General features: G+C 40.0%; 1 protein-coding gene across 5 annotated transcripts in view; it reads right to left on the bottom strand.

Moving 5' to 3' along the window:
- Positions 1-17,149, bottom strand: part of LOC133040581 (Fc receptor-like protein 3) — a 50,745-nt gene extending 33,596 nt beyond the window's left edge. For 3 of the 5 annotated variants that reach the window (XM_061120444.1, XM_061120447.1, XM_061120448.1), the window contains exons 1-5: positions 15,809-15,947; positions 15,603-15,736; positions 2,948-2,968; positions 926-1,165; positions 403-687 (exon numbers count right to left, since the gene is read on the bottom strand). In XM_061120444.1, the coding sequence (XP_060976427.1) occupies positions 403-687; positions 926-1,165; positions 2,948-2,968; positions 15,603-15,699 (643 nt within the window). In that variant the 5' untranslated portion in view covers positions 15,700-15,736; positions 15,809-15,947. Of the gene's footprint in view, positions 1-402; positions 688-925; positions 1,166-2,947; positions 2,969-15,602; positions 15,737-15,808; positions 15,948-17,109 lie in introns of those variants that run through there. The other 2 variants (XM_061120445.1, XM_061120446.1) reach the window with 2 other exon arrangements.
- Positions 17,150-23,787: the final 6,638 nt, after the last annotated feature.

The following is a 23,787-nucleotide window of genomic DNA, read 5'->3' as shown; positions in this document are numbered from 1 at the left end:
CATTTTTTCCTAATTACACCAATTCGTGTTTAACATCCTCTTTTCCTTTTGGAATATGTTTAGGTCAACAAATGGAAGAAGCATAGGGATCTCTAAAGACTGCATGTGGTCATCTGTGCTTCCAATTATCTGTGACTCTCGAGGGAACATATGCTGTATGGCTCTGTCACCCCCAAAGGGCTGGGGACCCAGCAGTTGATCAGCAATTGCTATTAACTGAGTTAGATGGAAGAGAATGTTCTAGGGACATTAGGCCAGTGTTGAACCTGACATGAGAAGGGTATCAGGATAGCAGAAAGCTCCTCTCAGTTATGTTCACTGCCCCAGAGAGCAGGAAACATCATTGCTCTGCTCCCATCTCCCCAGCTCTGACTCTGGAAGAGCAACTCCATAAATACTCACTCTGCACATATAACTGGGATCTCAAACTTCTTTTTCTGATACGTGGAGTCACTGCCTCTGCCTGGCACCAGTAAGACTCTGCATCTTCACTCCACACAGTGGGTAATTCGAGCTCTGGAGAGCTGTTCCAGCCAGACCCCAAAGCCTCGTCTTTTCTGAAGAAGCAGAATCGAAGCTGAATGTCTGACCTCTGTGGAGGGAGCCACGTCTCACATTTCAGGGTCACCGGGCTCCCCTCTGTGGGTGAGGAGGGTCTGGCTATCAGCATAGGAGGGGGAAACAGCTCTAGAGGGAAGAACAAACACAGTTCTCAAGGTAGCACAGCTCAGGCATCCTGGAAAGATGCATATGAGCACTCAGCATCAGCCAGTAGAACACAAGGACCCAAGCAGCTGGAATCACCTCCCATCTCCCTCCCAGAACAGGAGGCGTTTCCTGAAATCCCCATTGATGAACCACTCCCTAAATCATCACACACAGTTTCCCCGCTGAGTCATATTACCCACAGGAGGGCAGCCATTACCTTGAACTTGAATCGTTAGATGTTTTGAATTTTCTTTCTTCCATCCCCAAAAGCCTCTCATAAGAGCAGAACAGTGATATTTGTCATCGTTCCTGGAGACTGACTTTAGAGTGAAGTTTGGTTGAATTTGATATTCATTTCTGTAAAAATGTATTTCTTTTGCGTCTTCTCTCGCCTGGCATCTGAGAAAAACCTCATCTCCTTCAAAGACAGAGCGTGGAGCCTGAAGGATCAGCTTGTCTGCAAAGAGTAGAGGAATACACCCAGTTTATTCCTTGATGCTTCTTTCTTCAAACTCTCGTTTTCCCATAAAGAAAGAGCTACAACCCTGTACCCCTGAAAATATCCTCCATCAATATTTCTGCATGGTCCCCAAATCCAATTCTCCCTTATCCTAGGGAGAAAATGTCCTTAAGAAATCCCCATGCATATTGTTAAAAGAGGAATTTTATACCTCATCTTTCTTCAGACTTGAATCCCTTTTACCTGGTGATTTCTGACTTATACTTCTCTGGATGGAAAAGATGGACAAGACAGCATCCTGTTGCTGCCTTATCTCCTTATTTTCCCCACTGGGGTCAGTACGTCAAATATTCTCATGCTTATTTACAATCTTATCTTAGCTCCCTGCATTTGCCCAGCCCTTAGACATGCTGCCCAGGGGTTTAAGTTCAGAAACCACCCCCTTTCCTTTCTCACCAAGTGAAAAATCCACATGTATGGGGTCACTGAGAGAAGATCTTTGGGTCTTACATTTGTAATACCCAGTCTTGTCTATTTGGATCTCTTCAGATTTTTTATTCAACAAATTCTCATTACAATACCAAGATATGTCTCCTTGGGGGTAGAGAAAGGGAACCCCTGCATGTGAGAGTCATTTTGTCTTTGTGGAAGTTTGTGGACCATGGAGGGTTGAGGAGAAGGAAAGCTTTTGGAGTTACTCCTAAAGAGGAAATAGGAAGACGAAGGCCTGTGAAGGTGAATGGGAGGTGGGTGGAACATAGGGAAAGGCCCAGCTGCAACTAGAAGTTTTTCTGGACTAATTCCTATCAGGGACAGGATTGGAAATGGAGTAATACCTCCATGTGGAGGTATTAACTTGGAGAAATACTTCATACAGAATCTGGTGTGGTTTTTTTTTTTTTTTTTTTTTTTTTTTTTGCCTAGTGGTAGTGGGGGTAGATTCCTGGAATGGGCTCAGAAAAGTTCAGGAGATATGATTTATAGATGCATGAAGACTGAGCTATAAGCTGAGGGCCTCTGTAATTGGGCTGATTCTGAAAGCTCTTGTCCTACACATTCTTGTCAAGGTAAAATGAACCTGGGATGTATATACCTCAGAAGCAGTTTCTAGACTGAAAAACCAGTTCCTCCTTGGTTGTTAATATTTAATGAGCAAGATTTTTTTCACTTACAATTCTCTTAAACCTTGCTTAATTTTAGATTTTATGGAGAGGGCAATGTTTTTCAACTCTCCACCTAAGGTGAACATAATCAGCAATTGACACATGACACACAAAAAAAGATTGAACAAAGGGGCATGGACTACTTGCATAATCATATTTGTGTATATAATTGCAAATGACCAATGGGACCAGAAATTGAAACAGTTCAGTGACATGAGTTTCTTTTGGAGATATATAAAGATTTGGCCTCTGTGAATAGGAGCTATTTCTGTGTTCTTTGATAGTGGCACCAGCTTGAACATACAGAGGGTGGGGTCTTAGGGAATAGAGATTAGATCTGAGGTTCTTTAAACCTCAGTTTCCTGCCTCTGTCTTTCCTCCTGCAAACATTTTCTTCCCTTCTACACTGTGGCATTCAGTAATAGGGAAAGAACTAAAGACAGGAAAAAATCAGAGGAGGGTTTGCTCACCCACTATCACAATAGGGGTGACCTCAGAGTAGCAACACCACTGATGTTGGTGCATTACCACAGGCCCCATTTATGGGGACAGGTAGTGCTGGCTGGGAGGACCAACGCCCAGAGACTGGGAGGAACAGAGAAAAGGGAAAACTGACCTGATTGATCTCTTCCAGGAGCTGTGAGGGAGCCAAGATTTAAAGATTAGCACAGAGCAAAATTTTTCAAACATTTCACTTAGACAATTTAAGAAATGTTCCAATAACACAGCCACCACCACTCTTTCCATTTTTCTTCCCATTTCTTTGCCCCCATTCTATGATTCCCATAGTCCTCAAACAAACAAAAAAAGAATAGCCTGTAATTTGCTTTATAAATATGAATGACTTGTATCCACAACCCTCTTAGCAGCTTCATAGTTCATTCCTTTCCACTCTTCTCTAGGCTGAACTCAGCAATGTAGAGAAGGGCTTGTAGAAGTGGTTTATTCTCCCCTCATTTCTTGGGCATTGTTCCTCCTCCTTTTTTGATCTCTGGTTAAATTATGGCTTCAAGTCTCAAGAAGGGAGCCATATTTCTCAGTAGATCTTCCCTTACTCACCTAAATTTTGAAAATAATTATTTATTTGAGGGATATAGAGGGGGTTTGACAGAAAGAAACATCCAAACTTCCTATGAAATGAAAAAAAAAAAAAATTGGTTGAGGAACCAAGGGTAATATACTTGATTTGCCATCTTGGTTATGTGTAGAGTCTTTTAGTTTTCCTGGGACCCAGCTCTGCTCATTTTCCATCTCTTGTATAAAGGAAAAAAAAAAAAATGTTGCCTGCCATTCCAGTTTGTACAAGGATCAAGCTATTAGCCACTACAGTTGCCCAGAGACAGTGTACTCTGAAGGGAATTCAGGATAAAGAAAGACAGGAAACATTCTGTGCTTTGGGTATATTGGCTCCTTAGATAGTTAAGATACATATCTAAGGGAAACTTTCAAATGATTCTTATGTTTTCCCATACATAGAAAAGCACTAAAATTATTATAAATCTTATAAAATTATAAGATTTCTCTTCCATGTGGTTAGCAGTAACCTTTTGATGCTTGACTGCATGTTTTTCCCACCAAAAAAGTTTGTGTGTATGTCCTGGCTCCTGCCTTACTTCTTCAGACCAGTTCCTCAGAGCTATCTGAAGCTATCTTTTGGACTATAGTCCTCAGTAAGGGCACAAATAAAACTTGACTCGAATTTTACGTTGTGAGCTTCTCTTTCATTCTCTTTCATTCAATGGCATTGGTGATCACAGACTTCATTCCTTTGCCTGAACTCTACAAAGATCTGGAGCCCTGATACCATCAAGAACTCTTGTCCCATTCTTCTCCTCTGTGAACTTAGACAAATTTGGATGAGTCCCTCCTAGTTCTTGGATCTCCCAATTATTGGCTGATGATCCTGAGTTTTATTCTGTGGTATACAACAGGGATCTAGCCTCCGCCTCCCCTGACCCCAGTTTAAAGATACTGGGGGAGCCTGGTTGAAAGCCAGGAGGATTTACTCAGTTGAAAGACACTGAGTGGTCTAGACTGGGTGAAATGAGGGGCAACAGAAAGTCAGCCTCCAACTAACACTCAAGCCTTGTTTATGTACCTATGGAATTTATTCTTATAGGTACTTGCTTAATTGGAAATCAAAGGAAATCTTGTCCTAAAGTGGCCAAGATAAGCTTCTTTTGACATTTCAAGACTGATTAGAAGAAAGTCAGCCTGATAAAACATCTTTTCAACTTCTGACCTTAAAGGAACAAAGCCCATCCAGGGGGAACTTGCATTTCTCTCCTTGTGCCTTTGAGATGTAAATGTTATGTCTTGACTTCTTAGGCATTTGATTCTGTGTTTTGAGAGCTAAGTCTCTGCCATGGGAAGGTATACATATGGTGTACATTTGGCAGGCAATTGAATCAACTGGGATTTCAAGCTGCCATTTTGTCTGGCTATGCCAGCTCTTGGAAAAATTTGTCATAAAGAATCCTAGCCCACATGAAAAGATGCTCACCATCGCTCATTATCAGAGAAATGCAAATCAAAACCACAATGAAGTACCATCTCACACTGGTCAGAATGGCTGCTATCAAAAAGCCTACAAACAATAAATGATGGAGAGGGTGCAGAGAAAAGGGAACCCTCTTACACTGTTATTGGAAATGCAAACTAGTACAGCCACTATGGAAAACAGTGTGGGGATTCTTTTAAAAACTGGAAATAGAACTGCCATACAACCCAGCAATCCCACTGCTGGGCATACACACCGAGGAAACCAGAATTGAAAGAGACACTTGTACCCCAATGTTCATCTCAGCCTCGTTTACAATAGCCAAGAAATGGAAGCAACCTAGACAGACAACCATAGGCAGACAAATGGATAAGAAAGCTGTGGTACATATACATGATGGAATATTACTCAGCTATTAAAAAGAATGCATTTGAATCAGTTCTAATGAGGTGGATGAAACTGGAGCCTATTATACAGAGTGAAGTAAGTCAGAAAGAAAAACACCAATACAGTATATTAACACATATACATGTAATTTAGAAAGATGGTAACCATGACCCTATATGCGAGACAACAAAAGAGACACAGATGTAAAGAACAGACTTTTGGAGAAGGCAATGGTGGGATGATTTGAGAGAATAGCATTGAAACATGTATATTATCATATGTGAAATAAATCGCCAGTCCAGGTTAGATGCATGAAACAGGGTGCTCAGGGCTGGTGCACTGGGACGACCCTGAGGGATGGGATGGGGAGGGAAGTGGGAGGTGGGTTCAGAATGGGGATCACACGTAAACCCATGGCTGATTCGTGTCAATGTATGGCAAAAAACCACCACAATATTGTAAAGTAATTAGCCTCCAATTAAAAGAAAGGGAAAAAAAAAAAAAAAAAGAATCCTAGCCCATAAAGGGCCTTTGTCATTTCAATCTTTGCTGTGTCTACCTGTACAACAAAGGCATTAATTTCTTAGACTATTTTGGGGAATAAGCTTTCTGTATCTTGTGAAGCTGGCATCCTTTGCATTCTCTTCTGAGAATGCCTCTTGTGTCTTATTAGTTTGAATCAGTATTTAGATACTATTCAGGGCTTCTCTGGTGGCACTAGTGGTAAAGAACCAACCTATCAATGCAGGAGATGTAAGAGATGAGGATTCGATCCCTAGATTGGGAAGATCCCCTTGGAGGAGGCATGGCAACCAACTCCAGTATTCTTGCCTGAAAAATCCCATGGACAGAGGAACCTGGCAGGCTACAGTCCAGAGGGCCACAGAGTAGGACACAACTAAAGCAACTTAGCATGCTCACAAGATAATATTCATCAATGGCCAGACAATGGATTCTTTAAATAGGAGAAACTTCTAAACTGGTAAATTTTTAGAGAACTCTGAAATTAAAGAGCTGTTCTTATCCATTTGTCTGCTGATGGGCATCTAGGTTGCTTCCATATCTGATTCATGTCAATGTATGGCAAAAACCACTAAAATATTGTAAAGTAATTAGCCTCCAACTAATAAAAATAAAAGGAAAAAAATAAAAATGCTAGTCAAAGATTACATAAATAAATAAATAAAGAGCTGTTCTATTGTTGCCTATGAAAAATAGTACACATCAGTTCAGTCGCTCAGCCGTGTCCGACTCTTTATGACCCCATGAATCGCAGCATGCCAGGCCTCCCTGTCCATCACAAACTCCCGGACTTGACTCAAACCCATGCCCATCGAGTCATTGATGCCATCCAGCCATCTCATTCTCTGTCGTCCCCTTCTCCTCCTGCCCTCAACCCCTCCCAGCATCAGGGTCTTTTCCAATGAGTCAACTCTTCCCATGAGGTGGCCAAAGTATTGGAGTTTCAGCTTCGACATCAGTCCTTCCAATGAACACCCAGGACTGATCTCCTTTAGGATGGACTGGTTGGATCTCCTTGTGGTCCAGGGGACTCTCAAAAGTCTTCTCCAACACCACACTTCAAAACCATCAACTTTTTTCAGCTCTCAGCTTTCTTCACAGTCCAACTCTCACATCCATACATGACCACTGGAAAAACCATAGCCTTGACCAGACGGACCTTTGTTGGCAAAGTAATGTCTCTGCTTTTTAATATGCTGTCTAGGTTGGTCATAACTTTCCATCCAAGGAGTAAGCATCTTTTAATTTCATGGCTGCAGTCACCATTTGCAGTGATTCTGGAGCCCAAAAAAATAAAGTCTGACACTGTTTCCACTGTCTCCCCATCTATTTCCCATGAAGTGATGGGACCGGATGCCATGATCTTAGGTTTCTGAATGTTAAGCTTTAAACCAACTTTTTCACTCCTCTGTCACTTTCATCAAGAGGCTTTTTAGTTCCTCTTCACTTTCTGCCATAAGGGTGGTGTCATCTGCATATCTGAGGTTATTGATATTTCTCCTGGCAATCTTGATTCCAGCTTGTGCTTCCTCCAGCTCAGCGTTTCTCATGATGTACCCTGCACATAAGTTAAATAAAGCAGGGTGACAATTACAGCCTTGACGTACTCCTTTTCCTATTGGGAACCAGTCGGTTGTTCCATGTCCAGTTCTAACTGTTGCTTCCTGACCTGTATACAGGTTTCTCAAGAGGCAGGTCAGGTGGTCTGGTATTCCCATCTCTTTCAGAATTTTCCACAGTTTATTGTGATGCACACAGTCAAAGGCTTTGGCATAGTCAATAAAGCAGAAATAGATGTTTTTCTGGAACTCTCTTGCTGTTTCGATGATCCAGCGGATGTTGGCAACTTGATCTCTGGTTCCTCTGCCTTTTCTAAAACCAGCTTGAGCATCTGGAAGTTAATGGTTCACGTATTGCTGAAGCCTAACTTGGAGAATTTTGAGCATTACTTTACTAGCGTGTGAGATGAGTGCAATTGTGTGGTAGTTTGAGCATTCCTTGGTATTGCCTTTCTTAGGGATTGGAATGAAAACGGACCTTTTCCAGTCCTGTGGCCACTGCTGAGTTTTCCAAATACTACACATATGTAACAGCTAATCTTAAAAACTCCCTTAGTTTAAAAAAAAAAAAAAAAAGGCTTTTTGGAGAAGCTTTATTTGTGGTATCAGGTTCCCTTCAATAAGCCTTAAAGATGCTAATAAAACATTTGCTTAATTAATGTAAAATAGATAGATTAACAGAGAAATAAGAAACTGAGGGAAGTCAAGAGAATTCTTTCTAACAAGGTGGAAATTTTAAAGGGACTTATCTCAATAGGATGGAAATCTTTAGATGGTTATCGGGAAATGAGATTAATAAAATAGCTGCTGATGGGATTAAAACAAAGGTTTTGAGTTAACACTACCTGAGGTTGGATAGTGAAAAACAAAGGAGAAAAGGAAAGATATTCCCATTTGGATGCGGAGTTCCAAAGAATAGCAAGGAGAGATAAGAAAGCCTTCCTCAGCAATCAATGCAAAGAAATAGAAGAAAACAACAGAATGGGAAAGACTAGAGATCTCTTAAAGAAAATTAGAGATACCAAGGGAACATTTCATGCAAAAATAGGTTCAATAAAGGACAGAAATGGTATGCACCTAACAGAAGCAGAATATATAAAGAAGAGGTGGCAAGAATACACAGAAGAACTGTACAAAAAAGATCTTCATGACCCAGATAATCACGATGGTGTGATCACTCACCTAGAGCCAGACATCCTGGAAAGTCAAGTGGGCCTTAGAAAGCATCACTATGAACAAAGTTAGTGGAGGTGATGGAATTCCAGTTGAGCTATTTCAAATCCTGAAAGATGATGCTGTGAAAGTGCTGCACTCAATATGCCAGCAAATTTGGAAAATTCAGCAGTGGCCACAGGACTGGAAAAGGTCCATTTTCATTCCAATCCTGAAGAAAGGCAACCCCAAAGAATGCTTAAACTACCACACAACTGCACTCATCTCACACGCTAGTAAAGTAATGCTCAAAATTCTCCAAGTCAGGCTCAAAATTCTCCAAGCCATGGCTCATACATGAACCATGAACTTCCAGATGTTCAAGCTGTCTTTAGAAAAGGCAGAGGAACCAGAGATCAAATTGTCAACATCCGCTGGATCATTGAAAAAGCAAGAGAGTTCCAGAAAAACATCTATTTCTGCTTTATTGACTATGCCAAAGCCTTTGACTGTGTGCATCACAATAAACTGTGGAAAATTCTGAAGGAGATGGGAATACCAGACCACCTGACCTGCCTCTTGAGAAACCCATATGCATGTCAGCAAGCAACAGTTAGAACTGGACATGGAACAACCGACTGGTTCCCAATAGGAAAAGGAGTACGTCAAGGCTGTATATTGTCATCCTGCTTATTTAAATTATATGCAGAGTACATCATGAGAAACGCTGAGCTGGAGGAAGCACAAGCTGGAATCAAGATTGCCAGGAGAAATATCAATAACCTCAGATATGCAGATGACACCACCCTTATGGCAGAAAGTGAAGAGGAACTAAAGAGCCTCTCGATGAAAGTGAAAGAGGAGAGTGAAAAAGTTTGCTTGAAGCTCAACATTCAGAAACCTAAGATCATGGCATCCGGTCCCATCACTTCATGGGAAATAGATGGGGAGACAGTGGAAACAGTAGCTGACTTTATTTTTGGGGGCTTCAGAATCACTGCAGATGGTGACTGCGGCCATGAAATTAAAAGACGCTTACTTCTTGGAAGGAAAGTTATGACCAACCTAGACAGCATATTAAAAGGCAGAGACATTACTTTGCCAACAAAGGTCCATCTAGTCAAGGCTATGGTTTTTCCAATGGTAATGTATGGATGTGAGAGTTGGACTGTGAAGAAAGCTGAGTGCCGAAAAATTGATGCTTTTGAACTGTGGTGTTGGAGAAGACTCTTGAGAGTCCCTTGGACTTCAAGGAGATCCAACCAGTCCATCCTAAAGGAGATCAGTCCTGGGTGTTCATTGAAAGGACTGATGCTGAAACAAACTCCAATACTTTGGCCACATCATGCGATGAGTTGACTCATTGGAAAAGACCCTGATGCTGGGAGGGGTTGAGGGCAGGAGGAGAAGGGGACGACAGAGGATGAGATGACCGATGACCGACTCAATGAACTTGAGTTTGAGTAAACTCCGGGTGTTTGTGATGGACCGGGAGGCCTGGTGTGCTGCGATTCATGGGGTCGCAAAGAGTGGGACACGACTGAGCGACTGAACTGAGGTCGGATAGACCAAAGGGACCTCCCAGTTGGTCCCTGCAACAGTGTAATTCGGTCTACTTATCCCTGTTTTAAAACTGTCAGGAAGCATTTAGCAAGAGGCATCCTCTGGCTGTTTTGGATCTGTCAGGAACCCTCTGGCCCTTATTAATTCCTGAATATTCAGGAATGAAGAAGAGAGGCACGCCTTTCCCAGGGCTGAGGAATCCAGGCATTTCTCATTACAGTAATAAGTACCCTCTTCCTTCTTATGAAAATGTGATTGTTTGCAACTCTCTCTTTAATAGGGATTGACTTATGTTTTGCAAGTCTGGAATTTTAATCTTTATCTTTGCTGAGAATAACCACCTTGTAAGACAGTATATATGCCCACACCATGTTGATGAAAACACCTTTGCTCCATCAGAGCTTAGCTCCCCGTGTCTTTCATTCTTTCTTTCTGTCTTTCTTTCTGTCTTTCTCTCTCTCTCTGTCTCTCTCTCTATTTCTGGCTAATTCCTTGGAGCACGGAGGCCCGCTGAGCTCACTCTCTTGCCCGGGCTTCTAAGACCCTCTCGAGAAGGCGCACTGCACCTTCACCCACCTGACAGGGCGCCCGGTGCCTACGTGCAGCAGCACGAGTCCTAAGAACAGGATTCTATTGGCTTTCCCGTAAACCAGGGGATATCAGTCTATTTCTCTCTCTTGCTTTCTTGTCGTCGACTCCAGACCACCAGCTTCCGGTCCATTAAAGGACCAACAAAAACAAAATTTAAAGGCTGGAAGAAAATTATGCTGAGATACCTGACTAGCATTTACTTGGGACAACAGTGAGATCAATTAATCAAGTTAAGACTATCAAAAGGGCCTGTGTCCCTGGGCTTGACCCCTCACTGGTGACCCAAAAACATTTTACACACAAATGGATTAAATGGCCAGGGAGATAAAAAGGAGAGTTTCAGGACTCCTTTTAAGACCAAGACTTGTTGATGGGGTCCTGATGGAGGGAAGCTAAAGTTAAAGGTACAGGAGTTATAAAACTGAGATGAAATCTTATAAAAACTGGAGTATTTGAATGAGCTTTCAAGAAGATGGTTACATCTCTTTCACCTAATTATAATGTGGAATAGACATTACATCTCTGAGCAATGCTTCCCTTGCCTCATATTATAAGATGGGACATAAACATCTGCCCCTTGGGCAGTATTAGTTAAACATACTAAAAGAAACCAATAGAGTTACCTGAGACCACACAGTATAAAGTGAAAACTGGGGCTAATATTCAGGGACTAATAAAAGCAATAAATTTTTTTTTCTCTCTCTAGGATAAATTGCTATGTTTAACTTGTCAACTCACAAAGAGTGTCCTTATTGAATATTTTGTATACACTTTTGAAGACATAATAAATTGAATCCTAAAGTTCTAGAATATAGAACTCTTGACTTTCAGTTTAGCTGAATATCATCTTGTTGATTAAAAAAAAAAGTAAATTAAAGAAAATATAGCTGGATGTAGCTGGGCAAATCAACTTTTTAAAATCATTTAGGCAGCAGACCAGTTCTTTGGGGAATTAAAAGCAACAGTCTTCATCCCTCAGATGGCTACAAATCAGAAAATACAACTCACAATGACCTGAGACTGAGCCTAATTAACTTAATCAGGTTGAATCTGAAGCTGAAGAGGGAAAAAAGGAAAAAAGAGACCTCTTAAAACTCAAACTGCTGGCTCTCTCATCTCCTGAGATGGCTTGCTCTCTGGAAGTAAAGCTATGATCAACCTAGACAGCGTATTAGAAAGCAGAGACATTTCTTTACCAACAAAGGTCACTCTAGTCAAAGTTATGTTTTTTCCAGCAGTTGTGTATGGATGTGAGAGTTGGACTATAAAGAAAGCTGAGCACCAAAGAATTGATGCTTTTGAACTACAGTGTTGGAGAAGACTCTTGAGAGTCCCTTGGACTGCAAGGAGATCCAACCAGTCCATCCTAAAGGAAATCAGTCCTGAATGTTCATTGGAAGGATTGATGCTGAAGCTGAAGCTCCAATACTTTGGCCACCTGATATGAAGGACTGACTCCTTGGGAAAGACTCTGACGCTGCCAAAGATTGAAGGCTGGAGGAGAAGGGGACAACAGAGGATGAGATGGTTGGATGGCATCACCGACTCGATGGACATGAGTTTGAGCAAGCTCCAGGAATTGGTGATGGATAGGGGGGCCTGGTGTGCAGCAGTCCATGTGGTCGCAAAAAGTCAGACATGACTGAGAGACTGAACTGAATTAAGTATGTTATACAGATGATATATCTTTACCTTCAGATAATATTATCAAAATTAAATTTATAACAGCTCTCTATTTAATTGGCTTAAAAGTAGATACTTACTAATTAAATATTTTTAAATGTTTTAGAAACTTACCCAAGTGAATTTAAAATTCACACTATCTGGGAAATATTTAATATTAAATTAACATTAGGTATTATATTCAAGTTTGTTGGTTTAATTAATACAGACATGTTTTATTTTTATTACACTTAGTTTTACTAAAATTCAAATAAGATCATATTATCTCTTATAAAATTTATCAGCAAGAAAAATAGCTTGGGATGATGGATGACTTGGTCTCATATCTCATAAAGTTTTCATGCATAAGCTAAACAGAATTGTTGAAAACAAATTAATTTAATAGATACAAATGGGGTAAGAATTTTGAGGTGAACACTTAAGAAATAATTGTGTTTTATGGTACATCTACTTGAAAATTTTTTTTTCCAGATTTTTGATATCTTAAAGCTTTAGGATTTTTCTAAGTGAATTCAAATGATGAAAATTTATTAATTGTCAGATCATTTGCAAATAAAATAATGAAAATTGATTACTAAATATAGGCTTCATTTTACAGAGAAACTATAGATACTTAGAACTATTAATAAAAATTTTGGTGCCACACTAAAAAATATCCCATAAAAAGCACAAATTTTTAGGAATCATAAATAATATTTATGCTTTCCAATCTACAGAATGCTAATGTAAAAGACAGTTCATCATTTTTTACTTCTTAGTGTTTACTAGAAATTAAGGTACTTAAAAGTTAAGAATTCTAATTTATATAAAATCTAAAGTACTAAAATAATTAAGGGCAATATCTTTGTGTAAAAGGAAAAGGACATAAAGAATGGAAAGTCATTTTGTTGTGGAAAAAAGTAGTCATTTTATTCCGGAGAGAAAAAAAGAAAGAAAAATCCCAGGGCAAAATCTGAAAGCAAAAAAGAAAGTTATAGAAAGTTTGTGGGAAAGGAGCTTTAAAAGAGTTTTGCGCATGGTCAGGACTGGCTAAGATTAAAATAAAACTTGAGTAAATAAATTTAAATATTAAAAGTAAGCTGGTACAAAGCTAGAATTTTTTTTTTTTATGTTCAGAGAACAGTTTTTTTGGAATATTGATCTGCTTTTGTTAACGGATTGTAAAGTTTCTTTACCTTTTAAGTAATTTGTTGTAACTTTCTGTCTGTATTTGCCTTTAAAATCTTTTATTATCACTTTAGTTGGATGAATAAGTATTGTTTCACAGTGACCTATGGTTGTACTTAACCAAATATTTTAAAAAGTTTTTAATATCTTTAATGAACTTCCCACGTCAAATTCCAAATGAAGTTCTTTAGACGTCTAGCTAACTTTGAGATGTTTCAAAGTAAAGAGAAATATTAAACTAATTAGGTTTGTTGGGTATGTTAAATTATTAATACATGGGAAATATTGTCAAATAAGTGGTGATAAAACTTCTTAGGTTTTATTATATGGATATATGTCATTAACATGGAGATTCCAAAAACTATATGAAATTTCTAAAAATTTGATATATCCTGGTATAATGTTATTAGTTATCATTCCAACTATTATCTCAAAATGTTGTATGTTGCAAAATATTGTACATTCTTTGTCAATTACATAGCAATCAGATATTTAACCATGCCATTTAAAATCTGTTGTCTTTTATAGGCAGTCATTGTTTTACTCTGATGGTTTTACAAAATGAAGATCTTTAAGAAGATTCACAAAAAGGACTTTTTAACAAATAAGTTTTCTGATGACTTTTAAATCATACCACTGAACTGGGTAAGAAATTGCAAAACGAAAAAAAAAAAAATGATTTCATCCAGATCAATAAGAATCAATTTATGGGACTGAAATAGCTAATAAATACAATTTTTTTAAAAGTTTGACTGCCATGTACCATGTGGGATCTTAGTTCCCTAACCAGGGATCGAACCTGCACCACTTGCACTGGAAGTGTGGACTCCTAACCACTGGACTGCTAGGGAAGTCCCTATAATTTGTACTTTTTCTGAAGTATTGCTGACTTTTCATCCTTATTTTTCCAGAAAACCTTTCCTTTAACACTATGACTTACAACCAATTGATAACATATACCTTTGTAAACAAATATGAAACATTTATAGTTTTCTCTCTACCTGATCCTCCAGAATTTGGCTTTTGCAGCTGGCCCCCCTCTGGACTTCATGACTTATTGTGATCCAGGTTATACCTAGTTATACGAATCATTTTAGTCTGTTCTCTCTTTGTTGTTTTCAAACTATGCTTTGCTTCTCTTTCTGCTCTAGTCTGACCCTATTAATGTTCCTAGTTCTGTTACTTATACTCTGTCTATTTTGTGAAATTGTTGTCCCTTGACAACAATACCTACTGTGCATAGTTAAGCCTCCAACAAAATTAATGATGGCTAAAAGTCTTGAAGCAATGATCACACTTATAACTCTATACAGAACAATTGTTATCGTGCAACTCTAGACATGGGGAAAAGTAACAAGGGAAAAACATTTCCTGGATCATAATAGACTAGTAAGATAGATGATCTAGAGAACTTTGAGTTACTAACAGGGCCTAATCCAGATATAGTACATGAATGGCCTATCATGGAGATCTTTGCCTTAATTAGGAGTAAGCGTTCTTAGCACCACGGGATAAATCTATCGTGAAACGCCTCCCAAACCTTGGTCAAATTTATGACCAACAAAGGGCACTGTAAGGAAAAAACTGTTGCTTGCTATTCCAGGTATACAAGGATCAAGCCATTAGCTGCTGTGGTTGCCCATTGGCAGTAGGCTCAGAGGACAATTCAGGACGAAAAAAAAAAAGAAAGAAAAGAAAACATTCTGTGCTTTGGATTTAGTTATCTTTAGATAGTTAAGCTGAATACTAACAAAAAAATTCAAATGACTCGACTTTTTCATCTTCCCATATATTGAAAAGCATTTCAATTGCTAACTTGAGATTCCTGTTCTTTGTGAACAGCAGTGATCTTTTGATGCTTGACTACATGTTTTTCCCAGCAAAAAAGTTTATATATATCCTGGTTTCTGCCTTACTTCTTCAGAGCAGTTCCTCCGATCTATCTGAGAGACTGTCTCCTGGTTGATGGTCCTCAGTAAGGTTCCCGAATAAATCTTAATTCACTTTTACATTGTACATTTTTCTTTTGGTTGACACTTGCTATATGTCTCTGAACCCTGAGTAGAAGCAGAGACAGAAGTTCCTTGTTTTTTCCCTGGCTGATATTAGGAACAGAGGCCCCTGTCCAGTCCAGCCCATCTACTCACCCAGGATCAGCAGCAGCAGCAGCCACAGAAACATGGGGAACTGGCGTGGCTGAGGGCAGGGCAAATCTGTCTCACCAAAGCTGGGCTTATTTTCCATCCACAAAGAAGACAGAAGGGAGGTACTCAGAGGAGATCTGCAAGAATTAGAAAAAGGGAATTGAAAGAATCATATTTCACGTTGGGTTCTGAAAAATTAACATAGCTACCTTCTTTAATGTTGTTTGTATTTCAACCCCGGCAGCTGTGCATTTTCAGATGTTGACAGTCATCTTTCAACAGCTCTCAATCAGCTCAGCTCTCTTAGGAGAATTGTCTCCAAGGTTGTGCTGGGTTCTTTAGTCATGCTATGGGTTTGCTAGTATTTAAATAACTTTTTTTTTTTTTTTTTCCATTTTTTAAAGGGGAAAACCCTCATTACCTTGAATTCATACTAATCCTAATATAGATTGTGGTGTACCACTATGATTTGTGGTGTGAGTCACAAAGAGTCAAAGTGTCAAGGCAGACATGAAAACCTTTTGGCGAACTGGCATAAAGTGTTTGAAAAGGAATTTTTTTTTTTTTTTTTTAATTCACAGACTAGCTAAAGGGTCTGTCCCTAAAGTCCTCCCAGATCTGTGCAAATTAGGAGATAAATGAACAAGAATTAAATAGGAAACGGTTTTGTGCCCACCTCAGCCTATAACTGGGCTTCCCAGGTGGCACTAGTGGTAAAAACATCACACCTGCCTATGCAGGAGACATAAGAGACACAGGTTCCTTGGTCAGGAAGATCTCCTGGAGGAGGGCATGGCAACCCACTCCAGTATTCTTGCCTGGAGAATCCCATGGACAGAGGAGCCTGATGGGCTACAGTCCATAGCGTCTCAAAGAGTCAGAGGCAACTTAGCACTCAAACACCCAGCCTATATAACGAGTGGTGTGGCTGGGCAGAACATTGTGGTTCTGATTATGATCTCAAGACACACTGTTGACTTAGAAAAAAGCGCAATGTGAAAATTGTGAGTTAAGCTTTATTTGGGGGCAAAATAAGGACTGCAGCCCAGGAGACAGCATGTCAGATAGCTCTGAGAAACTTCTCCAAAGAGGCAGTGGGGAAAGGTCGGTATATATGTGATTTTGGTGAAGGGGGAATATCTACAATCAAGCACACATTTTTCCAGACGATTTCTACTAGTCTCGTGAAGCTTTCTGCTAGTTGTAAGGAATAGTCATCATCATGTGCTTTTCTAGATATGAGCAGATACAAGAATTAGGCTCATAAAATCGGCTCCTGAAAATATCTAACTATCTGAGGACCTGTCCAGCCAGTCTCACCCCCATTGAGCACAGAGTGCCTCATTTCTGATCTCCACCCTGAACTCCTTTCAGAGGGTATTGAAAATTGGCAACTGCAACAGCACATGATTTGATCCTCGTAGAGGTAGATAGCAAGTGCCAATTTGTAGTTGACAACCCTCAGCAATAAGCACGAAAAAACTTTGAAAAAAAAAAGTTTATTACTCACAGATCTGGGAGAGCACGTGGCACGCCTGAAACTATACTATGAGGTCAAGCGCCTGGGGTTCTGCTTTTATTTATGGGCGGGGGGGGGGGGGGGGAGCCTAGTGTTTTTGAGGGCTCAGTCCTTATTGGTGAATTTAAAACATAAAAGCCAGAATTTAAAGCACAAGAAGAGAGAGGGAAAAAAAGCAAGCCCAAATTGTCAGTTATGAAAATCAACCAATGTCTCTAAAACTAAGAAGTCTGGGATTGGGGGATGGGCTTTCATGCTGCCTTTTTATCCAGCGGCTGGAAACATGTTTATTCAAAGTAGTTCTTTGAAGTGGATGCCTCAGCAAACAAAGTTTAAGTTAGGGGTTTGCCTTACAAAGGAAAGACAGGTGTTAGGCCTCATACTGTGAAACTTCTGTTTTTAAAGCCAGAGCCCTTATCAGAGAGGCCTTCCCTAAACTTTCAAAGAGATCAGCTGTTTATTTTCTATTTCAGGCCTCTGTACCCTTTTTTCACAGCATAATTTGTAATTATTTCCTCTGTTTTCTTGCTTGCTTTTATGTCTTTTCCTCAGCTAACATTTAAGGGCCCATGCTTATATTACCCAACATTGTATCCCCTGTGCCTCTACCAATTTTCTCTTGCAGGGAGGCATTTAATAATTATTTTTTAAAGAAACTATGAAAAACTCTAGACCAGGATTTCTTGACATTTATTTCATTAGCACATCCCAAAGGGCCTATTTAGATTTTTTTTTTTTTTTCCCTAACCACCTCCCTACTGTATGAAGCAATAGCACAGATATGCTGTATATCTTTATGTATTTATTATATATGCTTTATACATAAAAAATAAGATTTTTTTTTCACCTCTAAAAGGACCAGTCTTTGCTGCCTTGAGGTTGATATCACCTCTGCTGGGAAAGCATGCTCTACACATAGAGACAGACCATTCTCAGTAGGATAGAAACTTATGACCATTCAAAGACATTTTTATATTAGAAACAGAGAAATCTCTGATCAAGTTTCCCTTCTTTGAGGAGGCCACCCTGAGGCTACAAGGGAAAGAAGTCCTCTTTCAACAAATGTCTTTCTATTCTTTCCCCCCATGACAGTTACCAAATTTTGTTTTTCTGTATGTGTTTATGTGATTGCATTGTTGAGGCAGTCCAAGTGCAGGTTGGAAAAGAATTTCCAGGCACAGAGTACTGCAGAAAGGAGTAAGTTTATTAAGAATAACGAACAGAGATAAAGTGGGCACTGTGAGCACAGAGGGCTGACCTCCTGACAGACCAGGGAGAGCAGACAGTTTTTGTGGTTTAATAGCTAATTCTTATGGCCTCAAGACAAAGAAAATTCCTGCTGGAAGGTTGGCATTAGGTGATTGGTTGGGAGACTATAGGATGTTTCTTGGAGTGGACATCTTTGCCTAACTAGGAGTCAGGAAGCTTGCTACTGATAATCAAGGGCTTTTGGCAATGGTTACAGTGGGTCTCATTCAGCTTCAGAGATGACCTTGGGCTCTGCTTCTGTGGCCTTGCAAGGCATCTCACCTGTGGCCTGGGGCAGGACTCAACATGTATGATGTTCCTTTCTCTCCTTAAACTATAGTATCACAGGAGCTGAAAGGAGTCTGGTGTGTTCTCCATCATGCTTTCTTTATTTTCTTCTTCCCTTCTCTTCTTTCCTCCTTCCTTTCTTCCTCCTTTCCTTTCTTTTTCTATTATAGAAGGAACACTTTACATGATGTCTATCTTCTTAATGAATTTTTAATTATATGACACATTGTTTTTGACAATGGATGCAACAGTTATGCAGCAGGGCTCTAGAGCTTGGGCACTGGTAATAATTTTTGGCTAGTAGAGTATGAGTGAGGATCAGTATGATATATCATTTGGAGAAATTCTTTAGATTCTTGGACTTGCAACTAATAGACTACAAAGAGATATGGTTATGTTGAAAATGCTAAAAACACAACACCTTTATGAAAGTGTTGGTTAATAAAAGGTGCATGCTTTTATACTTCTAGTAAGCAGGTCAAGAAGCAACAGTTAGAACCTGAAACACTGGACTGGTTCCAAACAAGAAAAGGAGTAGGTCAAGGCTGTATATTGTCATCCTGCTTATTTACCTTATATGCAGAGTACATTGTCTGAAATGCTGGGCTTGGTGAGTCACAACCTGGAATCAAGATTGCTGAGAGAAATATCAATAACCTCAGATATGCAGATGGTTATCTGAGGTTTCTGCATATCTGAGATATGCAGATGGTTTCACCCTTCTGGTAGAAAGCAAAGAGGAAATAAAGAGCCTCTTGATGAGTGTGAAAGAGGAGAGTCAAAAAGCTGGCTTAAAACTCAACATTCAAAAAATAAAGATCGTGTCATCTGGCCCCATTACTTCATGGCAAATAGATGGGGAAACACTGGAAACAGTGTCAGACTTTATTTTCTTGGGCTCCAAAATCACTGCAGATGGTGACTGCAGTCATGAAATTAAAAGACGCTTGATCCTTAGGAGAAAAGCTATGACCAACCTAGACAGCATATTAAAAAGCAGAGACATTGCCGACAAAGGTCCATTTAGTCAAAGCTATGGTTTTTCCAGTAGTCATGTATGGATGTGAGAGGTGGATCACAAAGAAAGCTGAGTGCTGCAGAACTGATGCTTTTGAATAGTGGTGTTGGAGAAGACTCTTGAGAGTCCCTTCGACTGCAAGGAAATCAAACCAGGCCATCCTAAAGGAAATCAGTCCTGAATGTTCATTGGAAGGACTGATGCTGAAGCTGAAACTCTAATACTTTGGCCACCTGATGCAGAGAACTGACTCACTAGAAAAGACCTTGATGCTGGGAAAGATTGAAGGCAGGAACAGGGGATAACAGAGGATGAGATAATTGGATGGCATTACCGACTCAATGGACATGAGTTTGAGCAAGCTCCAGGAGTTGTTGATGGATAGGGAATCCTGGTGTACTGCAGTCCTTGGGGTCACAAAGAGTCAGACACGACTGCACGACTCAGCTGTGAGGTTGGGAGGCATGGATTGGAATTCATGTTGGTGAGTGTGTGGAGATGTTTAAAATATGAGTGTAATATAAAAAAGAATAAAATACTGCCATTTGCAGTGACATGGATTGATCTGGAGACTACTACACTTAGTGAAATGTCTGACCAAGACAAATTATATCACTTATACATCTAATCTAAAAAATAACACAAAGTAATCTATACCAAACAAGAAAGAGAGGGACGGAAGGATAAACTAGGAGTATGGGATTAATATATACAAACTATTTAATAGTTAAGCAATAAGAATTTACTGTATAGTATGGGAATTATATTCAATATCTGGTGATAATTTATAATGGAATATAATCTGCAAAACAAAAACAAATCACTGTGTTGTACACCTGAAATTAATGCAATATTGTAAACCATCTATACTTCAATTAAAAAAATACATATGGTTGTAAAATTTTTGACAGTTCCTTTATTTAGAAGTGGAGTCTATACTCCCTCTCTTTGCATCCAGACAAGTTTGTTGGACACTGTTGTTGTTATTGTTTAATCAGTAAGTTGTGTCCGATTCTTTCAACCTCATGGACTGTAGCCCACCAGGCTCCTCTGTCCATGGTATTTTCCAGGCAAGAAGACTGGAGTGGGTTGCCATTTCCTTCTCCAGGGGATATTCCTGACCCAGGGATTGAACCCGGGTCTCCTGCATTGGCAGGCGGATTCCTTACCACTGAGCCACCTGGGAAGCCCTTGTTGGGCACTGTGCTCAGTTGCCCAGTCATATCTGACTCTTTTCGACTCCATAGACCGTGGTCTGCCAGGCTCCTCTGTCCATGGGATTTTTCAGGCAAGAATACTAGTGTGGGTTGCCATGTCCTCCTCCAGGGCATCCTCCCCACCCAGAGATCAAATTGGCATCTCCTGCATTTCCAGTGAAATTGTGGTGGAAGTGACACTGGTAATTTTTAAATTAGTTGATGAGATGTTGTAGATTCACTATCACACTTTTTTTTTTTTTTTGGATGCCTAAGCCAACATGTAAAAAGGCCTACCCTGAGGCCACCACACTACCCAAGAATCCAGATCACATTTACATTCACTCTCTAATTGACTGTTCTGGCCGAGGTCCCAACCCATACCCAGTGTAAACCACCAGACATGTACGTGTAGATGGCCACTTATGATCTGTAAAATAAATTCATGAATTCATAAAGGAGTCTCTGTTCTTGTAATGAGAAGGGTAACTGAAAAGAAATGGATAAGTAAAAGAGAAAATATTGTACAAAGTTGTTTTAATTTATTTAAATATATCTCCTTATTATATCCTACTCCATTGAGTATAAACTAATTTTGTCTATTGAAATTGTTAAATTACATTTAATAATTGGACTTTTTATTTAAAAGTCAAGCATGGAAGAATGTGTTAATGATTTTAGTCTCAAGTGACTACATGCAGGGGAAAATGACATATTGCAAAATTAGTAATATAGCAACATTGCCCACTGCATGGAACCTTAGAAAATTGTGAAGCATAAAAATAATTGAGCAAATTTTTGAAGGTTTTCTTTTTTCTTTTCTCTGTTTTTTTCAAATCCAATCTATATCAGTAATGGGCCCTGGAATCCTTGCTGATACTATGCAGGAACGGTAAATATAAATTCATGTAATTTTATCTAAATATAGTGTGTACTTTTCAGGTTAGTGCAGAGAGAATAAAAGCAGTCAGACTTGGAATGAGCTCATTTTCTCCAACTCCTCCCACTTAGCCAGCATCACCTAGATACTTTCACCTCTTTTCTGAAGTTCTTATGTATTACTAATAAAAAGTCATTGATTATAATACTATCCCTGTATCCGGGGATTCCCTGATAGCTCAGTTGGTAAAGAACCTGCCTGCAATGCAGGAGACCCCGGTTCGAATCCTGGGCTGGGAGGATCCACTGGAGAAGAGTAGGCTATCCATTCCAGTATTCTTGGGCTTCCCTTGTGGCTCAGCTGATAAAGAATCCGCCTGCAATGTGGGAGACCTGGGTTTGATCCCTGAGTTGGGAAAGTCCCTTGGAGAAGGGAAAGGCTACCCACTCCAGTATCCTGGCCTGGAGAATTCCATTGACTTGTATAGTCCATGGGGTCGCAGAGTCGGACACAACTGAGCAACTTTCACTTTCGTTTTCTGTATCCAGGGACCATCAACCCACCTGCGACAAAGAGTCGGGTAGTTCACTGAGCTGGACCCCCAGGCCTCCGTCGGCCTTATGGTAGTTTCCAGAATGTTCGGTGGTCAGGGAGAGGTTGAGAAATGCTCCTCCTCCAGAGGGTGCTAACTTGTTCCTCAGATTGATGTCCTCATGATAAAGCCAGTACAGGACTGGGAAGATGTGGGAGCAGCTTCAAACCTGACAGCAAAGTTCCACCACATCCCCCAGGACAGGCTGGGTCCTGGGAACCCTGAGGGTGAGGACAGGACAAGACACTGGAATTAACAGGCCCAAAGTGGGGCTATCAGAGAGGACTGGTGATGCCCATTAGACTCACAAATTCCCATACCAAGCTCTCAGCAAGGAGCCTGGCTCTTGGTCATTGTGTATTCCTTCATTCCCTCATCCCCACTAGTGTTATCAGAGGTTGTTTCCTCAACAGTATCTTTTGAAATTTGGGGAAATATAATTCTGGGTATTGTCTAGAGACATGATCATTTGTCCTTCTCATCTTATTTGTTTCTAATGCCAAGCCAGCCCCCTTTGTGTTTTCTTCCATGGAAAGAAAGATGTCAGCAGTTGAACTTGTAAAGGAAACCCATCCTCAAATTGTTGTTGGTTCTCCACAGCACTGATCTCTGGGATCTCCTGGAATTTCCTCATGACTCTTGGCTTTTGGTTTGAGGATTTCTGTCTGAGATGAATGAGCATGAAATTTACTTCTCATAGTGATATTCATCACCTTGCTCTGGATAGGATTGTGGCCATTGTCAGCTCCACAGTAATACTGGCCAGCTTGGTGGCCCTTCACAGCTGGGATCTCCAGGTCTGCTGATGGGGAATGCTGGGCTCCTGTCCCAGACAGGTTCCTGTGGGCTCTCTGTGCTAGGAAAATGTGATGTTTCCTATACCTTCAGCCCTTGAGCAGAACAGAACGAGATCTCCTCCTTTAATCTCTTGTCCTTTAGGGACCTGAATATCTTAGCTTGCATCACAGACTGGGACATTTATCTGAATAGAAGATGACATGTGAGAACCTTGACTATGAAAAACTCTGGGACCAGAAGGTAGACTTATTTCACTCTCTAATGCAAGGAGGAGTAATATGGGTATTGCCTATGTAACATATAATAAGTACACAATGGTATGGAATCCATGGTAATATTCATGAAGTATGTGGATACCTATGCTTGCATGACCTGACCCAGATCTTAGCTAATTTCTTGGGGGGCAATCATTAAATAACTGTGATGAATCCACTCCATGAGAGAAGAAACATTTTTTTAGATGAGTCACTGTGCAGACACAGTTTTTGCATAGAATGAAGAGGGTCACTGGTAGACTCAATGCTACCTTGAAAAAGACACTGTTCCTAATAATAATAAGAACATTTCCTCTATTATTCCCAATTCTAAGGCACAACACAAATCGTCACCCCTCCTCTGACCACTCCTGTTCACTTTGATTTCTGCTTTC

The sequence above is a fragment of the Dama dama genome, chromosome 20 (assembly GCF_033118175.1).
Source record: "Dama dama isolate Ldn47 chromosome 20, ASM3311817v1, whole genome shotgun sequence".
NCBI classification, from domain to species: domain Eukaryota; kingdom Metazoa; phylum Chordata; class Mammalia; order Artiodactyla; family Cervidae; genus Dama; species Dama dama.
The sequence above is the reverse complement of the archived record's forward strand: the minus strand, read 5'-3'. Positions and strand labels throughout refer to the sequence as shown.